A 23,666-nucleotide genomic window follows, 5' to 3' on the forward strand; every position below is an offset into this window, starting at 1 on the left:
AAAAAATTAAGTGCGTGTAGTCCACCTTATGCCTTAAAATTCTAGAGAAATATCATTTCACTTGTTTACAACACACAGAAAAAAAATTGAGGAAAAACAAAATAACTTTTTTTTAGTCAAATGAGAGAGTTGGGTCTACCATGATGGGTACCTGGCTGGAATTAAGGGACTTTACTAAGGACTTGAAATGCATGTGCGTTTTAAATGATTACGGCTGCCAAGCTAAAGCCAGGGTAATAATATTTAAGTCCTTTAGAAGCGCATAGAGACGTTATGATTATTACCGGTATGTGACATGCATTAAACAATACAAGAACTATTTATTGAGTTACTTTGAGCCCAAGATTTACGCACTTCTTCTTCTGACCCAGGTTGAAAATGGCTGAAAAAAGTAAAACATCCTTCTCTTCATCAACTCAAGATGACTCTGTATCGAGACCAGACGTCCCGTAAGTGAAACATCTATGTACACCCTCTTGCCTTGGCAATTCAAAGTACAATTGAAAACCCACCTCTTTCAGAATGTTTAACAAGCTATGTTTTAATTTTCTTTGATGTTTATAATGTATATTTAATGTTTGATTCTTAATTCTTTTTCTAACCATATTCCCTGCTTTCCTTATAAATGCAAAAAGAGGTGTTATGCGTCTATTATGAATTGTAGTACAGTGTACTATTATTATTTATTTATACGGTGATTAATGCATTCTAACTCCTGATCCAACACAGTACTACTTTGTCCACTCGGACAGTTTGGTCATATTTGGCATTCTTGACGTACTGTAACCTTGGGTTATTGAGCAACAGTTTGCACAGAAATCGAACTTTAATAATGAAAATTCATAAAAACTAATATTTTGTGGTAATTCATGTTGTTAAAACCTCCCTTTGCCTTATCTTTGCTGATCGGAACAAGAATTGTAAAGTTCATAACAGTGGGAAATCCAGGTAGCCCCCCCCCCCCCCCCACATGCACGATACTTGCTAGTCCTTTGTCTATTTTTTTTTTAGTTCAACATTCACTTAGTAGTAAGCACCTCAAACATGTGAGACCCCATTTTGATTTAAAGATATAGATTGATTTTGTTAGAATTGTTTGTCTTGGACTTTGTACTTTGTTTAAGTTTGTCTATTCCACTGATTGTAGGATTACCAGTACAATTTTAAAGATTATTGCACAATTTGTGGTCAAGTTGATCTGTCGACTTAAAATAGAATGTAAAAGTCTTCCAATGAATTCAATTTTAGTCTTGGCATATTAAAGTAAAAAGTAAAAGCAAGTAAGCAAATAAACATGGTGCTGGTAATGATTTACACCTTTCAAAATATCCCCTATTGATTCTATTGGACTTGATACTGTACATCACGAATCACTTCACAATTACCGTAGAAATGAATAGGAACAGGGAAATTGCCCAATAGAAACTTGTAATTTTCTTCTCTGGTTTCAATATTAAAGAAAAAGTTAATTTGAACTTGTGCTTGGAAACAACTATGTCAGTACATGTTCATGTTTATTTTTTTTTTTTCATTTGCAATGGTAATTTTTTTTGTCTTGCCTGAACGAAGCTCGGCAGAGGCCGAGTGATTACTTTTCCTGTTGGTCTGTTACAAAATTGTTAAAGTTTTTGTTTAACTTGCTTTCATTTTTTTATTTCTGCATCAATGATGTTTAATACTTGGTACATTATGATCCTTGGGTGAGCTTAGGGTTGCAGGGGGCTGGAAACTTTCCAGAAATTTTGGAAAATTTCCATGGAAAGTTTAGGGAATTTTCAACTGTCTGGAATTTTGGGAATTTTCATTTTTTCACAAAAAGTGATAAATTCTGTTCTCAAATACAAAATTATAAATTGATATTGTCAGATATCATACTTTCCATTTGTATTTATACTATTCTTCATTCTTTAAATTGCCCAGGGTATAAAATATTCATCAAACTGTATATCAATTCATTATAGTACATGTATATGCATCCAGTAACATGATGGAGCATTATTTACGAAATGAAGCTTTTCAATTCAACATGAAAAAATAAAACTATGCATCACACTTTTTTTTCCATTTTTCTTTAAATGTCAATGTTCTTTATGTGAGAACCTGCCATTATACAGTGCGTATCAAAAAAAAGTGATCACTACACTTTGAAAAAATACTGTACAATTATACATTTGTAATATCCTGAAGATTGTTCCACATTTAACACTGGTACAGGTCCATTAAAGCAAATGACGATATAACTGTCGAAAGATATTTCCGCTCGAGTGAGCACCACTTACTTTTGAAAATTTAGTGAAAAATGATTTGCACAGAAATTTGAAATAGTTATGCGAATAAAAGTAGACCTTAATCATGAAGAACACATGGAATTTAGCTAGTAAAATTGATTTGAAGATATCTTCTACATTGTTTGACTTGTTTCCTTGCCCCAAAACACTTCGAAGAGTGCATTTCGCCCCACCCCACTCCCCCACACACCGAGGCAATCGTGACGATATTTGCTTTACATTGAGCTGTGATTTGCATGGAATGGCTTAAGCTTGATTTTCATTTTGTTAATCATTTCTAAGCTTGGGAAAAGTGTGGAGAAACAAGTATTAAATGAAGAATGAAATGTAAACCAACTTTCAATGATAAAAACTGAGTAAAAAAATGCTGGAGATGTCTGATATAAACTTTTGTTCAGATTCAGTTATGTCCTCAGATCCAGCTGGCAGAAATAGGGAAAGGGTTGTGCTTATTACATGTAAGTGTTGAAATTTCAATTTGGGTGGCAAAATTGTCACAAAATGCTTGAAGTTATCCGTTTTATTCCAATTGCCTAAAAGTGCAAGGGAAATGTATGATAAATTTTTCGTAGTGTAAGTTTGGTTTCGCCCTTTCCCCTTGACACAGCATGAAAACGAGCATTTCTGCGCAAACAGATTTCTGCGAGCTTTATAGAAATGGACAGTGCTCACTCAAGTGTAACATTCTGACATAACTTTTACTTTCATTGGATAGATGAGACCCAAACCCAAGATTATATGTGAAAAAATTACCCGCATGTTGTATATTTTTTAATTCCCAGGGCTTTTTTTTTGCAGGAGTTTCTGCATTTTATTCAGAAATCAATGATAAATTAACATGTTCACATAATTGAATGAATACAAATTAAATGTGACAATTTAAAAGATACGTTGTAAATAATACAAACAAGACTGATAATTAAATCATACCTAAGCATGTGATATAGTTCGGTAAAATACAGGGGGCAGCTATTATAAGCACAGAGGTGCTTGAAGCAATACATGTAGCTTCAATAACTTTTTCAAAGTGTAAACTTTTTTTTGATATGCACTGTATAATAACATGTTAAGAGAACATTGCCCCCTACATGTAGTCTGCATGCACAGACTCTTATTGAAACTTTGATCCACAAGTGGGACTTCACACAAGAAATTATGCAGAAATAAATGAGAAATTAAGTAATGATAATATAATAATATTGATATAATGCTAATATCAACAATAATATAATAATATTATTAATAATGATCCTCATCTGCAAAAAGATAAGAATGTCCAAGAGGCAGCAATCCATGAACAATGTATGTGTAAAGCATTTGCATTATACATGTACAGCCATTTAACCAGTTATACAGTAAATCAACTTTTACATGTACATGAAATTCATTGAAATTCTGCCTTGTCTGACTTTCTTAGCATTATATTTTGCTTGAAACTTGCTGACAAAGCACAATCAAGCATCATCTGTAAGGGCAATCCTTTCAATTCCTGCATATGAATATCAGAAAATTGCAACTTTTTGAAAATTCCCAACACTTCTTGAAAATTCCCGAAAATTCCCAATAAATTCCCATTTATTCCCATGGAAAGTTTCCACCGCGAAAATTCCTGGGAATTTTGCAACCCTAGGTGAGCTTATGAGAGTGATGGGATCATTTAAGATCATATTGCATATTTTATAGATCGCGAAATCAGGTGAGACTCGTTCCCAAACCACCTTGTTTTCAAGTGAAATGACCTAGCAATCACTTTTCCTGTTAGTCTTGTAGTAACAAAGCTCTTGCGCAAAACAAACATGTAACATTTTGTTCAAATTGCTCTCATTTCTTTATTTTTGCATCAGTTATGTTCACACTTGGGTACAAATACATGTAATCCTTTGGTAATTACATGTGTGTTGTTAAGGATGAAGGGGTCAAAGGTCATCTAGGGGTCAAATGGTCAAATATATAAGGTCCTGTCCATCTTTTTTTCAACTTGCTGTCATTTATTTATAGCTGCATCAAAAATACTTGGTACAAATAAACATTGGTTAATAACCACACATGTGTTCTTGAGGATGATAAGGTGAAAGGTCTCCTAGGGGTCAAAAGATCATATTTCATATTGAATTACCTTGTTTACATTGTTAGCATTAAATTGTTTGTAAATTGTAATCTGATTATCATAATAATTCAAATCCATATTCACTTGACTTAAATTGAAGCAAATTTCTATTTCATTCATTTGATAATTGTAGCACATATCAGTTTGTAATTAAAGTTTTGGGGTTGTTGTTATAATTTGATTTACAATTTAAGTATTTACTTGAATTGAATAGAATTTGTAGTTTTGAACAATATGGTGATATTAAATTCCTTGGGGAATGCAAAAGTAGAATAATCCCACCATTTTTCTTTTGTTCTATTAAGATTTTCTTTTTTTTTTATGTTTACCTCCCCCTCCTCTTTACATCATGCATTGTTATCGTTTTTAATATTCTACAGAATCCACAAGCCAAGAGATTCTCTTTTGAGTCATTCAAGTGGTTTTAACAATTACAGAGGATTTCTCAATCTATGCATAGTCTTATTGGTAGGTATATCATAATTAATTTACATGTTTAAGTCACCAGGTTAAACTGCATCGTTTACAATCTGACTACAACCCATCCTATACACACTTTGCATTAAATACAAAGGTTTAAACAAGTCAAATGACCTTTGACGTTTAGCATAGTTCTCGGAGTACCAAAATGAAAATTCTGTTTTACCGCAAGATTGTTGGCAGACGTAGGTAATTCATGTGACATCAAATATCATATGGAATTGAATTTACTCTTATTTCTACATGGAGGCGTGAAATAGATTGAAAATTTGCTTTTAGAACTTATGCCAATTATTCAATATTTGGAATGTTCAATCAAATACTACGTTACAATTTATTAAAAAAAAAATTGATCACAGAGGTTTGTTTAATGTGTCCTGATTAAGTAAAGCCCCCTGAAATATTTCAGATATTCCATAAATTGAACAATCAAAGGAATAATGGCCATTTTGATTTTCCTAATAACATTTTGAAGACAATGGAATGAAAATCAGGGACAGGTTTGATGTGCTCCTGTTATTTTCTATGATTTCATATTTACCAAAGACATGATTCATCAAGCCTTCTTGTCGGGAGATACAATTTCATTATGCGGGGCTTTTTTCCAATTTCTTAATTTCTATCCAATTACAATGCCATATTGTTGATTATATATTCCTTTATTCTGTAAAGTTGCAGACTTATACCCTTTTTTTCCCTTAGAATGGTTTTCATTGCTTCGCTCGCTTTTATTTTTTCATAGATATAAAAACTTAACATTTACATTATGCTGAGAAATAGTGTGCATATTTTAATTCATAAAATTGACATTTGATAATAGTCACTGTATTTAAACCTTCCAATGGAATTTCTCAATTGGGCCAAAATTAGTTACATTTTCGGGTTTTAGCAGTGTAAACAATGTTTCACAGGGCAGGACATCATTTAACATCAAGTCATTCACTTTTGGGAAATTAGTTCAGTTATGTAAACCTTGAGCTCTATAACCACTAAACTACACCCTAATCCAGGAAGATTATCAACCCAGATAAAGTGGAGTTTCACTTTCAAATTACCATTGTTGACAAATTATAGGTATATCATGCTTTCTCTCAACAAGGTCATTCACACAGTATAAGTACAGTCATTCAGTCGTTGTAAAGTCATTTTGTATAAATGGGGTTTCAAATGTCTAAATATTGTGAAACAAAGGAAATGAGTCAAAAACCTAAGACTAATTTTAAATATTTTCTTTTCTCCAAAATTTAGGGTATGTCTACCAGTAGACTGGTTCTTGAGAATCTGATCAAGTAAGTCATTGATTAAATAAATGCCATTTGAAATTGAAATTTTATGAATCAATTTGCTGAAACACAAGATGTTGTCATATTGATTTAAATACAGTTGTAAAAAGAGAGATTCAAGAATTAACAATATGCAAGAATCAACGATATTCATAAATTGTGTTTTAATAGATGTCTTCCTTTTGGCCAATAACCCTGCATTTTCCTTTCCACAAAAAGTAATGGTTAACAATGCCCAAAAAGGTCAAAATATACCTATTAAACAAATCTTAATAGCAAAAATGATACCAAATCCGATTGCTTGATGTTTTCATAATCCCCCCCCCCCCCCATTTGTACTACCTTGAATTTGTAAATTTTATTTGATTCCCTTTTTTTCCTTTCTTTTCATTTGTATTGATTATTTATTATTATTTTTCTTATTGTAGATATGGCATTATTATGGACCCTATCATGTGGGTCAGTATATTCCTGCAAGATCCATATAGCTGGCCAAACCTCACTCTCCTTATAAGTAAGTAAGATTGAAGCTCATTCCGCTTTGACACTTTAATGCTCAGCAACATACCTCTGCAGTATCTTTTAAATATACAGTAGGATTTGATGCAAGGAAAAATTCTCACTGTAAGTATTCGTGCAAGTAGACCTATATGAAGCATACTTTGAATCTCCTGCCAAATAGAATTAGACAGCCTTGATACTTGTACTGTCAAACATCTTTAAATAGTTAAATCACTGTATGAGGCCATGAGTTGAATTTAGAGTCAGTACTGAACGTCACACGTGTAATGATTTTGAATTAACTCTGGCACTCACAAAAAAAAGTGTTTTTAAACATTTGTCAGATAGGTGCATATGTATGTACATGCAAGCTTCACCTTGTTTGAACAAGTCATTTCATTTCATTCAATATTCAGGCTTTGTAATGCATTGTAGTGACTTGGAATCATCTGGGGTAGAACAGGAAATGATCAACTTCCTTTATCACTTTCCATTATAAAATGTAATTTATTGCAGAGATTGTTTTATGTTTGGTGAAGCAAACAGGATGCATTTGTACCTTTCCTTGACTAAATAAGTCCATGTATGGTGTAACTCATGTATAGGCATATCTATTGTTTTAGGTTTTTTTCAATTCATTATTGCACTATATTAATACTAAGATTAGTGTGGACGCACTAGATTAAATTGAATTGAATTAGATTGAATTTTATCGGTTTTAATGTGTTGTTGTTTTACTGATCAATATTTTTCTTCTTTTTTCATTGCAGTTCTAAGTGGCTTCATATTATATGCTTTTTGGCTTGAAAAACTGATATCCAAGGTATGGTTCACTCTATATACCATATTTTAGTGGTGGTTTTAATTGTGTGAATTTTTAAGTAGACAAAAATTATTTCCACTTCGAGAGTCCTGACATTTCTACTTGCATTCATGACGACTTATAGCAAAGTACTCATTTCTTTAGGGCATTAAAGCTAAAATTTTGCTTGTGGTAACGATCACTCAATAAACTCAAACTGAATCTAACAAGCTTAATACCCCTGTTTGTTTTATGTTTGTGTACATGCATGAATGAACATTGTACATGTCAAGTGAATATGGCAGATAATGATCTATTTCTCATTTACTTGTAGAATAAGCATGGTATTTTGTCAGTATATACAGGTCTTGTTAATGAATACACATGACCAAATGGAATTGTGGAAGAAATTGCTTCAAAGTGACTAGTAATTGTTGTTGCCCCTGATAATTAGTGTATACCGTAATATAAGAACAGGGAATACCTGTAATTTTCCTTGTATCGCATCGTAATTTGCTCCACATTTTTGAAAGACCGCTATGCATAAATTCTTTTGTAAAGCATATTTTCACATAGGACTACGTCATTGAGAGCTTTTCTCTTATGACCAAAAATGCTATTCAAATTTGTAAAGCAAAATTATTCCCTGAACACGGCTTTCAAATCAGTGATACAAGATTTATTCAAGTCTGAATATAAGGATATATCTATAAAAAAATTCATCCCTTCTAATGAATTTTTCTAGTGCAAACATTCTGTCTAAATAATATGAAAATAACTTCAAAGCTTCCAATTATTGTTGGAAGCTTTCTTCAACATAAGCTTCACTATCACAAACTCATGGGAGGGTTTAGAAAATATGTATATTATGAAAAAGAATATCAATCTTTGATTATGATAATAATTTTCTTTTCTTCAGAAAGCCATCAATGAGAGAACAATGACAGTATTGGTGACGCTGAATGTCATGACCGTATTTGTCTTCCCAGTGGTCGTTATTGTGTATTATAAACCAAACCCAGGTAAAATCTTTTTACACATGAATGTATATATCTTACTTGTGTCGTCTTTGTTGTTTGAAGACATCTCTTTGTCTGTGATGTATTCTAAATACATGAGGTATGTTCACTTCATTTGAAGTCATTTAATGATATTCTTGTCAATCAACTAAGTTGAGACGAATTAAAATTAGTGGTGATGATAGAACACTAGAACTCCCCCCCCCCCCCCTCTTCTTGAATAGCATTTATGTCAGTGCTACCATTTGTACTATTAGGAAGCAGGACTGTACAATCATCTTGTTATCTTTGAATGCAAATAAAGTTGTTCACTGTTTATATTGTCATATATGACACCAAACGATGTATTGCGTTTGTTAGAAAATAACATGAAATGAATACAAAATGAAATGAAAAATTGAGATTTCAAAATCTATATTCAGTTCATGCCTATTAAAGGAAATGAGTTATTTTTTATTCAGTGCTATGTTTATAGATTGAACATGCAAGTATTGTGACAAGGGTGGGATTAATTTCTCAATTTAAATGCATGTGATCTATATTGTTTGTGACAGTTATTTTGTAGAAGTGTGGAATGCATGTGAATACTGCCAGAATAAACAGCAAATTTGATTAACTATGCATTTCTTTTTTATTAAACAGCAATTCCTATGTATTTGATAGAGAATCATGTTGCTGCATATTAGGTCTAAAACCCGGTGTGCACTACACAATTTGCTGCATTCCGATTTTCAAAAAAAAATTATTAGCATTTGATATGCACATTCCAATCTATAAAATCTCAACAAACTTTTGATTAGTGGTATGAGTTCTAAAATCAAAATTTCAAGCCTCACCCCAACACCCCCCCCCCCCCCCGAAGGAATAATATTAATCGTAATGACGTCATCTTCTACAATTTGAATAATTTGAAAATTATTCTATGTTACTCTTGCAGTGACATAGAATTTTGATTCAATTATTCCTGGTAACGTGCCAAACTTCAAGTATATTCATTTTACTTCTTTGAACTTTCCTATTTAATGCAATTTGTTTTTTTAAAACATCTGCCTGTATTTGGATCATATAATGTGCGATGGGAGTACTATGCAGCCCCTACAGCTTTTTTGCGCATCTTTTTTTTTGCAGTTGGTTCATTTGTCAGCCTGGGTACTTACTCCATTGTGTTTCTAAAGCTCATCTCTTATGCTGCTGTCAATAAATGGTGTCGAGACGCGCAGTCCAGCGTCAGCAGGAAGACCAAAAAGAATATCACCAATGGTGATGGTTCCCTTTCAAGGCATTCACCCAGAAGGCACTCGACCCCACAGCCCAGGAAGAGGGTATCTAACAGACGTGTTAGTGAAGGATCAAATGTGGATGGTGAATAATGCTTTTCTTCTTTTCAGCATTCTTGTGGTATATCATTGTATATGAAAATGTTTACTCTTGATAAATTTATTTAAGAAGATGATTTATCAATGAAAAACTACTTTTGAACATAAAACACAAAAGCCATCAAATTAATTCATACTAAGACAATTTCGAATTTAAATTCATTTCGGTTTTATTAAAATATACTCATCAAAAAGTTTGAAGGCTAACAATTTAAAGCATAAGATATGACAGATAAAATAAGTATATAACATGCAGTGATCATAAAACCAATTACAAAGAAAAAAAATTCTAAAATGCATTAACATTAAAAATTAACAAAATGGAATTAAAAGTACGGGTGTATATAATGAAACATATTGAATTAAGGAAAGAAAAACAGAACTGGCACGTATATTGCAAAGTTAAAGTCAATATTGCATTGTTACACTATTAGACACAAATCTCTGACCAACCACCACACGCCAAAACCAGAGAACAATATATTCGGTCCACCGAATCCGCTATTCTTTGGTTCCAACAGGCAATAGTGAGTCAAAGAATAATGACCGAAAGTCTGTATGTTGCAATAAAATGTTTCAGAATCAAACAACGATCCATATCCCGTAAATAGACATATAATGACATAACCCTGTACAAATCAATGATCACTTCAGCTTAATCAAATTAATGTTTTTTTGAGTAAGAACAAAATTGATTATGTGATGCCCGATGATACTTAACTAGTGAAATACTGTTCATCAGATATTGCAAACTAGAATTTTTGTATACAGATGTAAGAAAAATTCATATTAGTTATTACATCTTTTCATCTGACTAAGTCTTTACCATGTTTGTCTCTTGCTGTTTGGTTTATTCTCATTGATTACTGTACATTGGATCATTTCAAGTTTGGTGTCTGTGCTGATGTTAATGGTGAAAGCATTATATTGATAGCCTTTTTTAGCTGAGTTTATGAAACTGATTTCTAATCATAGTATTTACAGTTCATTACCTAATGAAATTCATCCCAAGACCAATTTCATTTCAAGCTCCGTGCTGTAATGATATAAAATCAGTCAAACGCTTAAACTTGAAGTTGCCATTTAAAGTTATTATCATTAAAAAAACTATAATCAAATTCAAATTTTAGCGGCCTTCTAACATTTGCATCACCCTTCTGATATGCAAGATTGAATTTGCTATAAACTTCAAGAGTTATTGATAATATTGGATTGTTTTCTATTTCTGTAGCAAATGGGGGACAGACAGAGCAGCTTGTAGAATATCCAGATAACCTAACACTTCACGGTAAGTAAAAAAACAAAAACTTGAGAATACTTCAGCTTTGCCCATTTCAGATGATCTATCTTTACACTGTGGAGAGTAGAATGATATTTTGAGAGGAATACAGCTTAAAATATAAAAAACCTATTAGCCAAACGACACATGGTGTTGAAATTGAATTTTCACAAAGATGGGGTTAGAATGAGTCCTTTGATAGTGATGAATTTAACCAGCAGAAGTCAAAAGAATTGTTTAATGCCATTGGTTAACTAATCCACCTGTGTGAAATACAAATTTTAGCATTTAAATTTTAAACTCATTGGCCCATATTCTGAAGTCTGGTTTAACTTAAACTTGGGTTTACAGTTGTGGTTTAAGTATGGACCGCCAATTGTTACATAAATCACTAACAGTAGAGATATCATAATTCAGCTCAATTTGCTCTCAAATCATTCATAATTGTCTAGGAGGTATAAATAGAGTGAGCGTCTTCACCATCGATGAATCAGGAAAGAGCACAGTGAACATGAGAAACATATAACTCAATAAAAAAATTTAGCACAGAGTTAGACCATGGTCTGAGTTAAACTCAACTTCAGAATACGGGCCATTGTGGTTGATCCCCCCCCCCACCAGACTATTATGGTTATGAAAGTAAAGTGTTTCTGTGTGTTCTTGATCTTTGTTTTGAATGATTTTCTTATATTTTGAATGATTTTGTGGAGCGTTGTGGCCCAGTGGATAAGTCTCTGACTTTGAAACAGAGGGTCGTGGGTTCGAATCCCAGCCATAGCGTAATTTCCATCATCAAAAAACTCATCCACACTGTGCTGCACTCAGCCCAGGTGAGATGAATGGGTACCTGGCAGGAATTCATTCCTTGAAATGCCACCGCACTGTAAAAGGCTGCGGGGCTAAAGCCAGGGTAATAATGTCCAAGTCCTTTGGAAGCGCATAGGGACATTATGGCATAATGTGATTTGCACTATACAAGAACTTCGTTATTATTATTATTTCTTATATTTTCTATTTTCTAGATATGTGTTATTTCATGATGGTGCCCACCCTTTGTTATGAGCTGAACTTCCCACGGACTAAGAGGATACGTAAGAGATTTCTCATACGCAGAGCCATAGAATTGGTAAGCATATATATAGGAACTATAACTGCAGTTTTAGTTGTTGGTTATTAATACAAAACCCCAATGCTATATATGGGCTTGTGTGTGACTATGAATAAAATAATATACTGCATTTGACCATCATGAGAAGAAATAAAGGCAAGTTTGAACAATGTTGGTGGTTTGATAATATTTCATGATTTATCATGGAATAATTCGCTGGACTCATATGCCCGTATTCTGAAATCAGGTTGAACTTAGACCACGGTCTAACTCTGCTAAAATTATGGGAAGCCAAAAATTCTGTATATATTGTATATTTTTTTAGGTTTACTATTTTGTTTCATTTTGCTTTCATAACGCAGAAAAATGCTTCAGTTCTCATTCCCAGACAATTAAATTTGGTGCCACATGAGTAAATAAATATTGAATGTGTACTGTAAGGGATTTGTGCTTTAATTGGCTCTCCATAGTTCAACCACAACTTTAAACCAGGGCTTAATTTAAACCAGAGTTTTCAGAAAACAGATATGTCAAATGAACTTTTTTTCTGTGAAAGCAGATTTCATCTTTATGATTAAATTAATTGAATATTGTGAATCACTGAGTAGTCGGTCAAGAAACAGAATATTTACTTTTGACCCTAAAAAAACTCAGGAGTCAGTGGGGCTTATTCAGCCTCCATTTAAACATTTTGTGCCTTAATTTCCCAATGCAATTTTTTTCTGCAGATTCTCAGGTCTTTTTTCCTTTTCTGTCATGCAAAGATTTTTAGTATGCTGCATGTAACCTAATAGTTGATAAGAAGCAGAAATTCCCCTTATCTGGCATGTTGCAACACCTTCTTTCTCAAAAAATATTTTTGGCAGATTTTTTTTCAAATAATATAATTTCTTTTTGGGTGCGTTGTGGTCTAGTGATTCATGGGTTCGAATTCTAGCCATGGCGTGTTTTCCTTCATCAAGAAATTTATTCAAACTGACCCAGGTGAGGTAATTGGGTACCGGCAGGAAGTAATTCCTCAAAAAGCTGTGCACACCAGAATCAGTAGACTAGCTTAGCTGGGGTAATATAGGAGTGCCTTGAGCACCTAGCAAGGTGGATACGTGCACTATACAAATCCTATATTATCATTCATCTTTATTGTTATAATTTATCTTGTTTAAAATTTATTTTACCCTCAGGTATTCCTTGTTCAACTTTGTTTGTGTCTTGTCCAACAGGTAAGTTTTTATTGAATGAAAAGATTGAAAACTAAGATATCTCCATCCATGGATATGGAGATTGTAACTATTAAAGTGTATTTGCCAGCTGTTGTGATATTAAACGCAGTATGTGCGTATGGTTTTCTACATGATCAAACTAGGATAGAGAAAAGGCTGTTGAAAGATATATATCAGAATTGTCAATTTGTTGAGCATCCATTCTTTATTGGGATCTTATGGAATGATATTCCGAAAGAAGAGTGTGTTGTGTATAGAGTAAAGTCCGATATAAATTATTATATCCTACATAAGTTAAATCCTGTATGCTGATTGGTTTAAATAGCATCATGTGACCAAACATATTCTCACTATTTTGCGATGTCAAAAATGAAACGCCCACCGAAGAAAATGTGCTATTTCATGACGTCAATGATGGAATAGTCGACTATTCCATCATTGACGTCACAGATCATGCAATTTCTTGGGCGCACCGGTCAGCGAGTTGACTCTACCAGGCAAGTCCCGTGAAGGGATGGCGCAGGCACAAATCCGCGTTCCGCTGAGCGCATATTTTTGATAAAAAGTAGATCAGCCTGCGGAGCGCATGATCTATTATTTAACTTCACATTAGGAAAAGATGAACTACGTGTACAAGAGTAGATAAACTATTGTTCTAACTTATTCGGTTATTAAATGTAGGATATAAAACAAATATACCAGGCCTTTATTTCGAAAGTATAGGGGAATTATTTATCCTCGGTTGTACTGGCCAAATTACTATTTTCCCCTCGGGGCTTCGCCCTTCGGGAAAAATAGTAATGCCAGTCCAACCTCGGATGAATAATTCCCGCTATACTTAAAGCATGGTATATTTATATACTATGTTACACACCCACTTTACTTTAGGAACCTATTAACTGTGTTACATCTTGAAGAAAGGCAGATGCTCGAAAGCTCGATGATTCTGGTATAAATCTTGCAAAGGCTCACTCTCCATTTTATTTTCATCTTGAATATACAGGCTTCATCCCTTGCCCCCCCCCCCCCCCAGTTTAAAAGCCTTGTCACTTCTACATCTAAATGAATATTCCCCGTAATCTATCTGTCACAATTAAGTCACATTCAAAATAGTTTTGAATAAAGGATTTTCAAACAAAGTGTAAATACTTAAAGCAGTATTAACTATCTTCACCATTCTTGATACAATGTTTCAATCTGTTTATTTTCAGTGGATTGTACCTACAGTATTAAATGCTTTGGCTCCATTTACGGTAAGTGAAACAGAGAAATGTAGAATTCATGAACATATTCAGCTTGTGCGGCAACTACTTGATAACCTGACATTTTTATAGTGGTTTCCTTTTTGCCAATATTGGTGTCCAATTTATTGAATCTTGCCATTTATAATTCAGCTTTCTCCTTGAAAAACATAATGTCATGATAATGATTTAGATTTTGAGAACAAACTAATATTTAATTAGAGCTAAAGTGTATTTTCTTATTGGTTTGTGTTTTAGAGTCTGGATACGAAAAGGATGTTAGAAAGAGTATTGAAGTTAGCAGTAAGTATGAAGTTTACTCTCTCACAAATGATTTTCAGCTTTTATACTAATTGATATCACATTAAAACCTGTCATACAGCTTATGTTTCTATGTGATGATGTGATATGAAAAGTATCAAACTGGCTACTTGTATATCTGTAGGAATTTCTGTTAGATATTTTGATTTTCATTTGCGTATTGATGGTCTGTAATTACCTATTAAAGGGGAATCCAGCCTTGGCCATAAAATGTTGTGTTGGGAAGGAGAAAAATAAATTAAACAGAATGGTAAAAGTTTGAAAGAAATTGGACAAGCAATAAGAAAGTTATGGCTGCTTTAAAATTGAGATCACTAATACTATGTAGATTTCAAATTGGCAACTGGGTAAGTAAATTATGACAAGGGGCAAGGACAACTTTCCCATAGGCCATGTACTTTATTATCAGGGATTTGTGGTTTTCTCCTAAGTACCCATTCCCCTGGGGCAGTAATCTAGATATAACCCATGTAGTATATTGTTTTATGTCCTCATGAAAGAAAAATATAATTTGAAATAAAACTTTTGGGAAAAATGACATTTTAGCCATAATATGTATTGGAGTACATGGAAGAGTAGTCCTTGCCATACATCACTATGACATCCCATATGCGGCCAATTTGAAATCTCCATGGGTATAGTGATTACCAATATTTACAACTTTTAAAAATTCATATCTTTCTTTTTGCTTGTCCAATATTGTTCAAACTTTCACCTATCAACTTGTCTGATTTTTCTTTTCCTTATAAAAACAAGTTTTTATTTGGGTTGGATTCCCCTTTAAGAAAGGTTGTAGCTTTATTTTAATTCAAGTCTCCCTAATGTGCTTATTGTTTTCTTATGTGTTCATTTTGATTTATTTTCTCTCTGGGATATAGTGTCATTTCATAGATCCAACATAATACATGTCATTATTTTCCTCTAATCATTGTTCATTTCTTGTTTGCCGGGGAGTTTTCGAGGTGATATACAACTCCAAGAATGTTCTGTGATCTGATTGGTCCAAATCGGATCACATGATATTCAGCGAATCGCACTATTGCATCCAAAACGGCCTATCCTGCACTCTGACGTCAGAGTGCAGGATAGTGCGAGGTCTGGAATTATCTAGAATAATCTAGAATTTAGATCAATTTAAGGCAACTCAGTAACATGGGGAGTTGTATAAAATAATGCATGCATTCTAGTGCATAGAGGACCTAAATAATGAACTCAGTGCTCGACTCGCCAAATGGATATACCGCGCTCGGTCTTGCGGACCTCGGTACGGTATATCCATAGGCTCTTCTCGCACATCATTCATTATTAGGCCCTGCATGCACGCGCTTACGTGCATTATTTGTATAATATTTACATTATTGTGTACAGGTGCCCCATTACATATATTGCTTGTTAATCCATATGATTGATATTTTAGGAGAGATTGGTTATTTATTTTCATACCTATTATATTTTTTTTTCACAGGTCCCAAATCACATATGCTGGTTGATATTCTTCTATTCATTCTTCCATTCTTGGCTCAATGTTCTTGGAGAGGTTACAAAATTTGCAGACAGAAATTTCTATCAGGATTGGTGGTAAGGAATGTTCTTTCTTAATCCTGTTTTAAGATCAGCTCTTTGGAATTTCATCCGGTTATTTAGACTTGATTTTTTACTTTATTTTTATTCATTCACTTACCCCAGCTGGATGCCAGAGGCAGTATGTTTTGGGTTGTCCCTCCATACGCATGTCCCCCTTTTTTTTTTTTCTTGCGATAACTACATTTTTTTAGACTGATCATTTTCAAACTTTGTCCAGGTATGCATAAGGAGTGACAATGATCTGAACATATTTTTGAGCCATAAGGTCAAAGATGACAGAGGTCATCCTGGAATATCTTGTTCTTGCTATACCAAAAGAACTTCATGATAAAGCTGATAGACAGTACCAATGATTATATTTTATGTTTGTGAAGTCTTTTTTTTTTAGCTTATAAAAGCAAGGAGCTTGGTGCCAATGGCCCGTATTCTGAAGTCGGGTTTAACTTAAACTCAGGTTTAAAGTTGTGGTCTAAGTATGGGAAGCCAAAAGTTTTATTAAGTTGTATGTTTCTTATGTTTACTGTGCTCTTTCCTGATTCATTGATGGTGAAGACAATCACCTATTTCTACTTCCTACACAATTATGAATGATTTATGAGAGCCGAATGAGCTGAAGTATGATATCTCTACTGTTACTGATTATGTAACAATCGGCTGTCCATACTTAAACCACAACTTTAAACCTGAGTTTAAGTTAAACCCGACTTCAGAATACGGGCCAATGGCTGTATATTCATTTACAATCATGTCTACTGTCTGAGAGTGTGATATCAGTATCGAGTGTCTAGATTATTCTGACACATTCTGGTGGAATATTTGATCTAGATTGATTTGACCATTAACATGAAATTAGGACAGAATTTCATTCTTGCATGAATATTACAATGTCTGCTATATTTTCAGGTTGGTATAGTCTTGGATGCCTGGCAAACTTCTCATGGAAGTTTCCACATTAATGATGAAAATGGAATTTTATTAAATTTGAGTAAGTTTATTATTATGTTTTTATTTCTTTTTTTGTTCACAGGAATGCAGAAACCATAGCATATTTTTGGAAGAATTGGAATATTCCAGTTCATAAGTGGTGTTTAAGGTAGGATACTGGTCAAACTTCTTTGTTTTTCTTTACATCCTAACCAAATTTGCAGCCTAAGTATCACTAGCATGACAGACCCCCTTATGTGCAATTCTTTTGCATATATGACCTCCCGTTTATTTTGCGAATGGCCCTACTTCATAATATATTTTGTTTTCAAATTTCATTACATTAGGAATTATTCATTATAAGGACCGACCACCTTGATTTTGTTCTCTTTAGGATTATGGTAACAACACTTGAACTATTATACGTGGGACAGCTTATCGATTCTTCCATTTAATTTCATTCTCATAATAAAAAAGGCATCCAATTTATTTTTTTTTTATTTTCATCCATGTTATTTGTGAAAATTCATTGATATTTTACTAGTGAAAGTGGTCAAGACATTGTAGGTCTATGGTCAAAAGATGAATGCAGAATAGTGATGAAAATATACATTTTTTCATCACAAAGACATTAAGTTCTTGAATACTGTATGGAATAAATGGTTTTGCTCTTTCACTTTAACAGTCATAGTGTTGGTGTTGTTTATATGTTTGTTTGCTTTGTTATTTTCCAGACACATTTACATTCCTCTTCGATCAAAGGGTATTGACCAGCAGAAAGCTCAAATGATAGTATTCTTAGTTTCAGCTATATTTCATGAGGTGAGAATTCTATAGACACCATGATTTCTTTTTTTTTCACATTTTTAACAACAGTATTTACAGAATTTAATCTCCATGTTAGCTCAAGTAACAAATGTTCACACACAATAGTTAATACTGATATTGCAATACAGCATAATACTTAAAAATCCCTCTTAGGTAAATTATGTGTACATACATATACATTGTTAAATAAACAGAAATTTCTCAAATGGCAGTCAAATCATTGGCTTGACATAATGAGATTGAACTATATATGTGAACCAGTTTGCTTTAAACAGGTCAATTTTTAGCTGACCTAAAACTACAGGGGAAAGTACAGTATGAAATAAAAGAGAAATTCTTTCTTTTTTAACTGGATGGGAAATAGACACCATGATTTCATTATGTACTTGATAGGTTAACGAAAGCAGCAAGCAAGTTAGTAGGAGTGAGTCCTACAGCATGGTTTCAGAAATAAATTGGATAAGCGAAATAATGTTATGATGACAAATGTATAGCTTGACTGTTATATGGGACTTTTTAGGGGTTTGTTTATGTTTAGTGATGGATGAAGTCTGTTTGTGCATCTGCCCAATGTAGGTGGTTGCAAGCTTTCTGTTTTGGGGTCAGCGGACCTTTTGATCGTCCTTCCATGGGTCTGTCCTGATTTTCTTATCACGATAACTGAAACATCATTTTATGGATCAACTTCAAAATTGGTCCAAGAATGCATATAGGAGTGACAATGATCTGATTAGTTTTTTGGGGGGAGGGGGTATCAAAGTCAAGGGTCACAGAAAGCATACCATACATGTATGGGTTTGGGTCTTGTGTTGGTTAATGTTTTGTTGGGCTTTTAAGTTTTTTGTATATTGTCCTGAAAATATGATTCCTCCTATTATTTCATGCTTTTGATATGTGTTTCTTGCATGTATAATGAAAAGAAAGTGTATGATTTCACATTGTTCATTCAAATGTATACCTTCTTTTCAGTATCTGGTGAGCATCCCACTGCAGATGTTCAGATTATGGGCATTCTGGGGTATGATGGCACAGGTAATCTATTTCAATTTATTCAATAAGCCAGTTCGTAGTTCCTTTCTGCGCACGATCAAAAGATTCTGGGCATGATCAGAGGAAGGTTATTTGTACTAAAATGACATGGAGGTTTAAAATCTAATGAGATATGCACCAACTTGATGTCTTGATTATTCATATATTCTTTTGAATTGTGTTTTTATTTACATCGAAAAACACAACATTGCGTCCACGAACGACTGGCATTTCACAGTTTGCCAAGTACAGAGTGCAAAATGCTATGATATGCATTTAAAGTAGGAATGCAACAAATACCTTCATAAAGTGTTCATTGGTGTTATATTCTAGTCACCTGGTCTATTCAATTTCTTCATCATCCTATGTAAGGCATGCTTGCGTAATATCTTGCTTTAAAATTTGCCTATCATAATGAAAGAAATGAAAGGTCATTTGACCAAAATTATCCATGAAGAACTACGAACTGGTCTATTCATTATTTACTTGAAATCTAATCAAGTATATCTTTATGTCAGGACAGAAAATATTTCAATGATAAAGTTCTGAAGGAATAAGTTTCTTAAGAGATGTTTATGACACACCATATTAGTATCTCAAGCAAGGAGTTTTATCAATCACTTATCATTAAACTTCGTAATCTAGGGAGCATGGCTTCAATGAAGCTTCTGAAATCATTGTTTACGATTGGCTGGAAGCCAATTTGCCATGGAAAAAAGAAGACACTATATTCATGAAATCCTTCCCTCAATTATACTAACAAGAATTAATATGATGAATTGTATTTCAAATAGAAATAAAGTTTTTTCATCTCACTGCGAGCGACTAGTAAATAATCTTTTATACCGAACTGCTAAAAGGTACTGAAATCCTTGTATCTAATTGGCTGGAAGGAAGTTTGCCTTTGAAAAAATGCTGACAAACATTTCATGAAATGCTTCCCCGTTTTATACGTAACTGTATAAAGATGAACATGACAGTTGTATTTCAACTAAAAATAAACTTTCTTATCTTGTCTTGCCCTGTTTTCTTTTTTCCAGCTTCCTCTGGCAAAGTTAACATCGAATGTCAAAGGCCATTGGGGTAACATCCTAGTGTGGTTATCTCTAATCATCGGCCAGCCTGTAGCTCTTCTCATGTACTTCCATGACTATTACGTCATGCATGCTGCCACTAATTTAAATAGTACATCAACTACACCCTGAGAATAAGATTAATGGTGATTGTTCATATGAAGAAAAAAAAATTACTGCCAGGAAAATAAATTAGTTACTGATTTTTGCTCATCAAGTAAAAACAAGTTACGAGTAATTTTGTAATATGTACATTAACAACCTTATTTTCCAGCACATCTTCGATTAATCATGTCAATGTATTGATTTGTTGTTCAGCTATGCATTAATTATTGAGGTTTCCAGATTAGGTATTGAAACAAAATCAGTGAAATACTAATTCAAATTTCATTTAAATATATATCAAAGAAGTATGAGAAAAATATTTCATTTGTTCTATATCTTTCCTTCTTGGACAAATATTTGCATAATACTAAAAGATTTCCTTGACAAAAAAGATATTTTTGTATCACATATTTTCATAAATACTAATATAGGTGCATCATTCAATTCAAAGGTTGTGTAAAATCTTCAATTGTGTGTCAATGCTGGTGATACCAGTCAAACAACAAAGGGCTCTTGATTTATTGATGAAAATCCTACCCAAAATTTGATCGAACACCCTTTTATGTAGTTCAAGTCTATTGTTGTACGCATTGCTTGGAATTGAGAGTTACATTGTCCATCTGCAATTTTGTAAAGACAAATTTAATTTGACCATAATCTTGCTATTTTTTTTTCTTAAACTTTCCCAAGTGGTTAAGATTAATATAAAAGTGACTCATTACAGATGATTTAACTCTATTGTAATTTGTATATTTTGTAATTATGACATGTATTATGATGAAAGATGAATTATATTAGATGAACATATTTCTTTTCATCATATTGATCTCAGTTCTATGTGATATATGCCATATGAAAGAAAATGTGAAACACATGCACGCAAAAATATTTTCTTCAGTACTGTATAAAATTTGATAGAATTTTATTTTTACATAATATTTTGTTATGTCATTAATTTGATATTTAAGTAGTTTATTCTGTTGTATTAAAAATTTGATAGAATGATATGTTTACATTGTAATTTGTTATTTAATTAATGCGGTATTTAATTAAGTGGTTATGTTTTGAGTTTGGTATTTAAATTTGATAGAATATTGTTTTTTACAAATAAGTATTATAACTTGTTATTTAATTAAGTAGTTGTGCTCTGTAGTATGTGAGCTGATATACTGTAGCCACGTTGTACAGCGCCAGCTGTAGACAATTATACTAACAGGGTGCAACATTTACCAGGGTGCAAAAAAGGTGATTATTTTTCTGCTTCCCATTGATATTACAATGTTTTGCAAGGAATAAACCGTCACAATATGTTTCCAAGCATTCCTTAGTTTTCAGTATAGATCAAATGAATATTATTTTGATCCTAAATTCACCATATATATCTGATTGATAGGGTGTAGGCATGGAGACTAGTCAGACTGCCCTAAATTACATGGCCCTATGTCATGAGCTACATGACCCTTTACTACTGATGAAACATGCTGAATGATTCAGTGATCCGGGGGCCATTTCATAAAGCTGGTCATATAAAGTTATGAATGACTTTACAAACAAATGTTGATCCTTTCTTGTTCTATCCCCATGTTGTTTGCAAATAGCTTTATGAAACACCACCCTTTTTGCACAGAAATCTTAATGTACATTTCTGCCAATTATACACGTACCAGTGTTTGAAATTGCTAATATAACCATTAACTCAAAACCTCATTGATAATATGGAACATAGACCTCATATATCCTAATTGTTGGCAGAATAGGATTTCTAATTGATAATTTATGCAATTGACAAAGCATTTTTCCAAAGAAGTTAGCCTATTAGGAGCAAAGACTGTAAAAAAAGAAAAAAAATGAGAATCCATTTGCAGAGCTGTACTTACGAGTGGTCATTTGACGTCCATGTGGCTTCATAATGTTAACATACAGGATATGCAGATATCTATCGGTGGTGGTGGTGGTACAGGGTTAATTCATAGTTCTCATGATCTGTCATAAAAAGTTGTAGGGGATCAGTAATTCTAAAATATTTTTAACATTTTCAGATATTTTGATTTTTTTTCATCATCCACCTGATATTGATAAGATGAGTTTGATATTTATGAGTTATTGAGTCGCTAGTAACAGTAAGAAATATCGAGTTTTTGCTTGTGATTGGTAATCGTTCAATTCATTTCGGTTTATTGTATAAAATACTTCCTTGTTAAAACATGTCCGGAGACTGATACAAACAAAGATTACAATGCAAATATAAATTTCATAGTTACATAAGTGAAATGAAATAGTCAAATAATATAAAGTAACAATTGATGTTTGCATATTGCACTTACAAGGTATTTATAGATGAGAGCATGTTACAAAATAAATTCCAAAGATATTTATAAATAAAAGCTATAATATGGTAATGATAACTGAAATACATGCACTAAATTCGATCAACAAATCTATAAGTTGTGAAGAAGGATGAGATTGGGATATGAAATTAAATCGCACAGTGGAAGGTTCACATTGAGAAGTAAATATGAAATTATGTTTTTAAAATATAATTTTAAGGCTAATGTAAGACATCGTGACCTTATTCTTAACCCCAAACTCTTATTACAATCCTAACTCTAACCCTTTGCCCTCTGAGATATAAAGAGCAGAGAAATTGTCACAGGAACACATGTTGTGTCACCTTTGCTTTCCTCATTTCCATCCATATCAGTAGTAGAGTTATAGTTTAATTCTTTATTGTCTTGTTCGTCTTGTGCTCCTCTCATTCTTATCTTCATCTACTTTGTGTAAGATATTTTCGTTATCACTATGATTATGACAGAAAATAATTATTGAGTTTGAAAGAGCAACAACCAATAAATGTTGATGTTAAAGGACAAGTCCACCCCAATGAAAAGTTGATTTGAATAAAAAGAGAAAAATCCAATGAGCATAACACTGAAAATCTCATCAAAATCGGATGTAAAATAAAAAAGTTATGTCATTTTAAAGTTTCGCTTAATTTCACAAAACAGTACTATGCACATCCTGGTTGGTATGCAAATGAGGGGACTGATGACATCACTCACCATTTCTTTTGTATTTTATTATATGAAATATGATTTATT

At 33.0% G+C, this 23,666-nt stretch overlaps 1 protein-coding gene across 3 annotated transcripts in view; it reads left to right on the top strand.

Moving 5' to 3' along the window:
• LOC121408284 (diacylglycerol O-acyltransferase 1-like) overlaps window positions 1–23,388 on the top strand; it is a 36,732-nt gene extending 13,344 nt beyond the window's left edge. For all 3 annotated transcript variants that reach the window (XM_041599691.1, XM_041599692.1, XM_041599693.1), the window contains exons 2-18: window positions 372–449; window positions 4,776–4,863; window positions 6,124–6,164; window positions 6,587–6,672; window positions 7,430–7,482; window positions 8,381–8,483; window positions 9,609–9,842; window positions 11,088–11,144; window positions 12,158–12,261; window positions 13,425–13,463; window positions 14,675–14,716; window positions 14,963–15,007; window positions 16,491–16,603; window positions 17,637–17,702; window positions 18,268–18,355; window positions 19,331–19,393; window positions 20,431–23,388. In XM_041599691.1, the coding sequence (XP_041455625.1) occupies window positions 379–449; window positions 4,776–4,863; window positions 6,124–6,164; window positions 6,587–6,672; window positions 7,430–7,482; window positions 8,381–8,483; window positions 9,609–9,842; window positions 11,088–11,144; window positions 12,158–12,261; window positions 13,425–13,463; window positions 14,675–14,716; window positions 14,963–15,007; window positions 16,491–16,603; window positions 17,637–17,702; window positions 18,268–18,355; window positions 19,331–19,393; window positions 20,431–20,595 (1,458 nt within the window). In that variant the 5' untranslated portion in view covers window positions 372–378 and the 3' untranslated portion in view covers window positions 20,596–23,388. The remainder of the gene's footprint in view (window positions 1–371; window positions 450–4,775; window positions 4,864–6,123; window positions 6,165–6,586; window positions 6,673–7,429; window positions 7,483–8,380; window positions 8,484–9,608; window positions 9,843–11,087; window positions 11,145–12,157; window positions 12,262–13,424; window positions 13,464–14,674; window positions 14,717–14,962; window positions 15,008–16,490; window positions 16,604–17,636; window positions 17,703–18,267; window positions 18,356–19,330; window positions 19,394–20,430) is intronic.
• The last annotated feature ends 278 nt before the right edge of the window (window positions 23,389–23,666 follow it).

This window comes from Lytechinus variegatus, chromosome 2 (assembly GCF_018143015.1).
Source record: "Lytechinus variegatus isolate NC3 chromosome 2, Lvar_3.0, whole genome shotgun sequence".
In the NCBI taxonomy this organism is placed as follows: Eukaryota; Metazoa; Echinodermata; class Echinoidea; order Temnopleuroida; family Toxopneustidae; genus Lytechinus; species Lytechinus variegatus.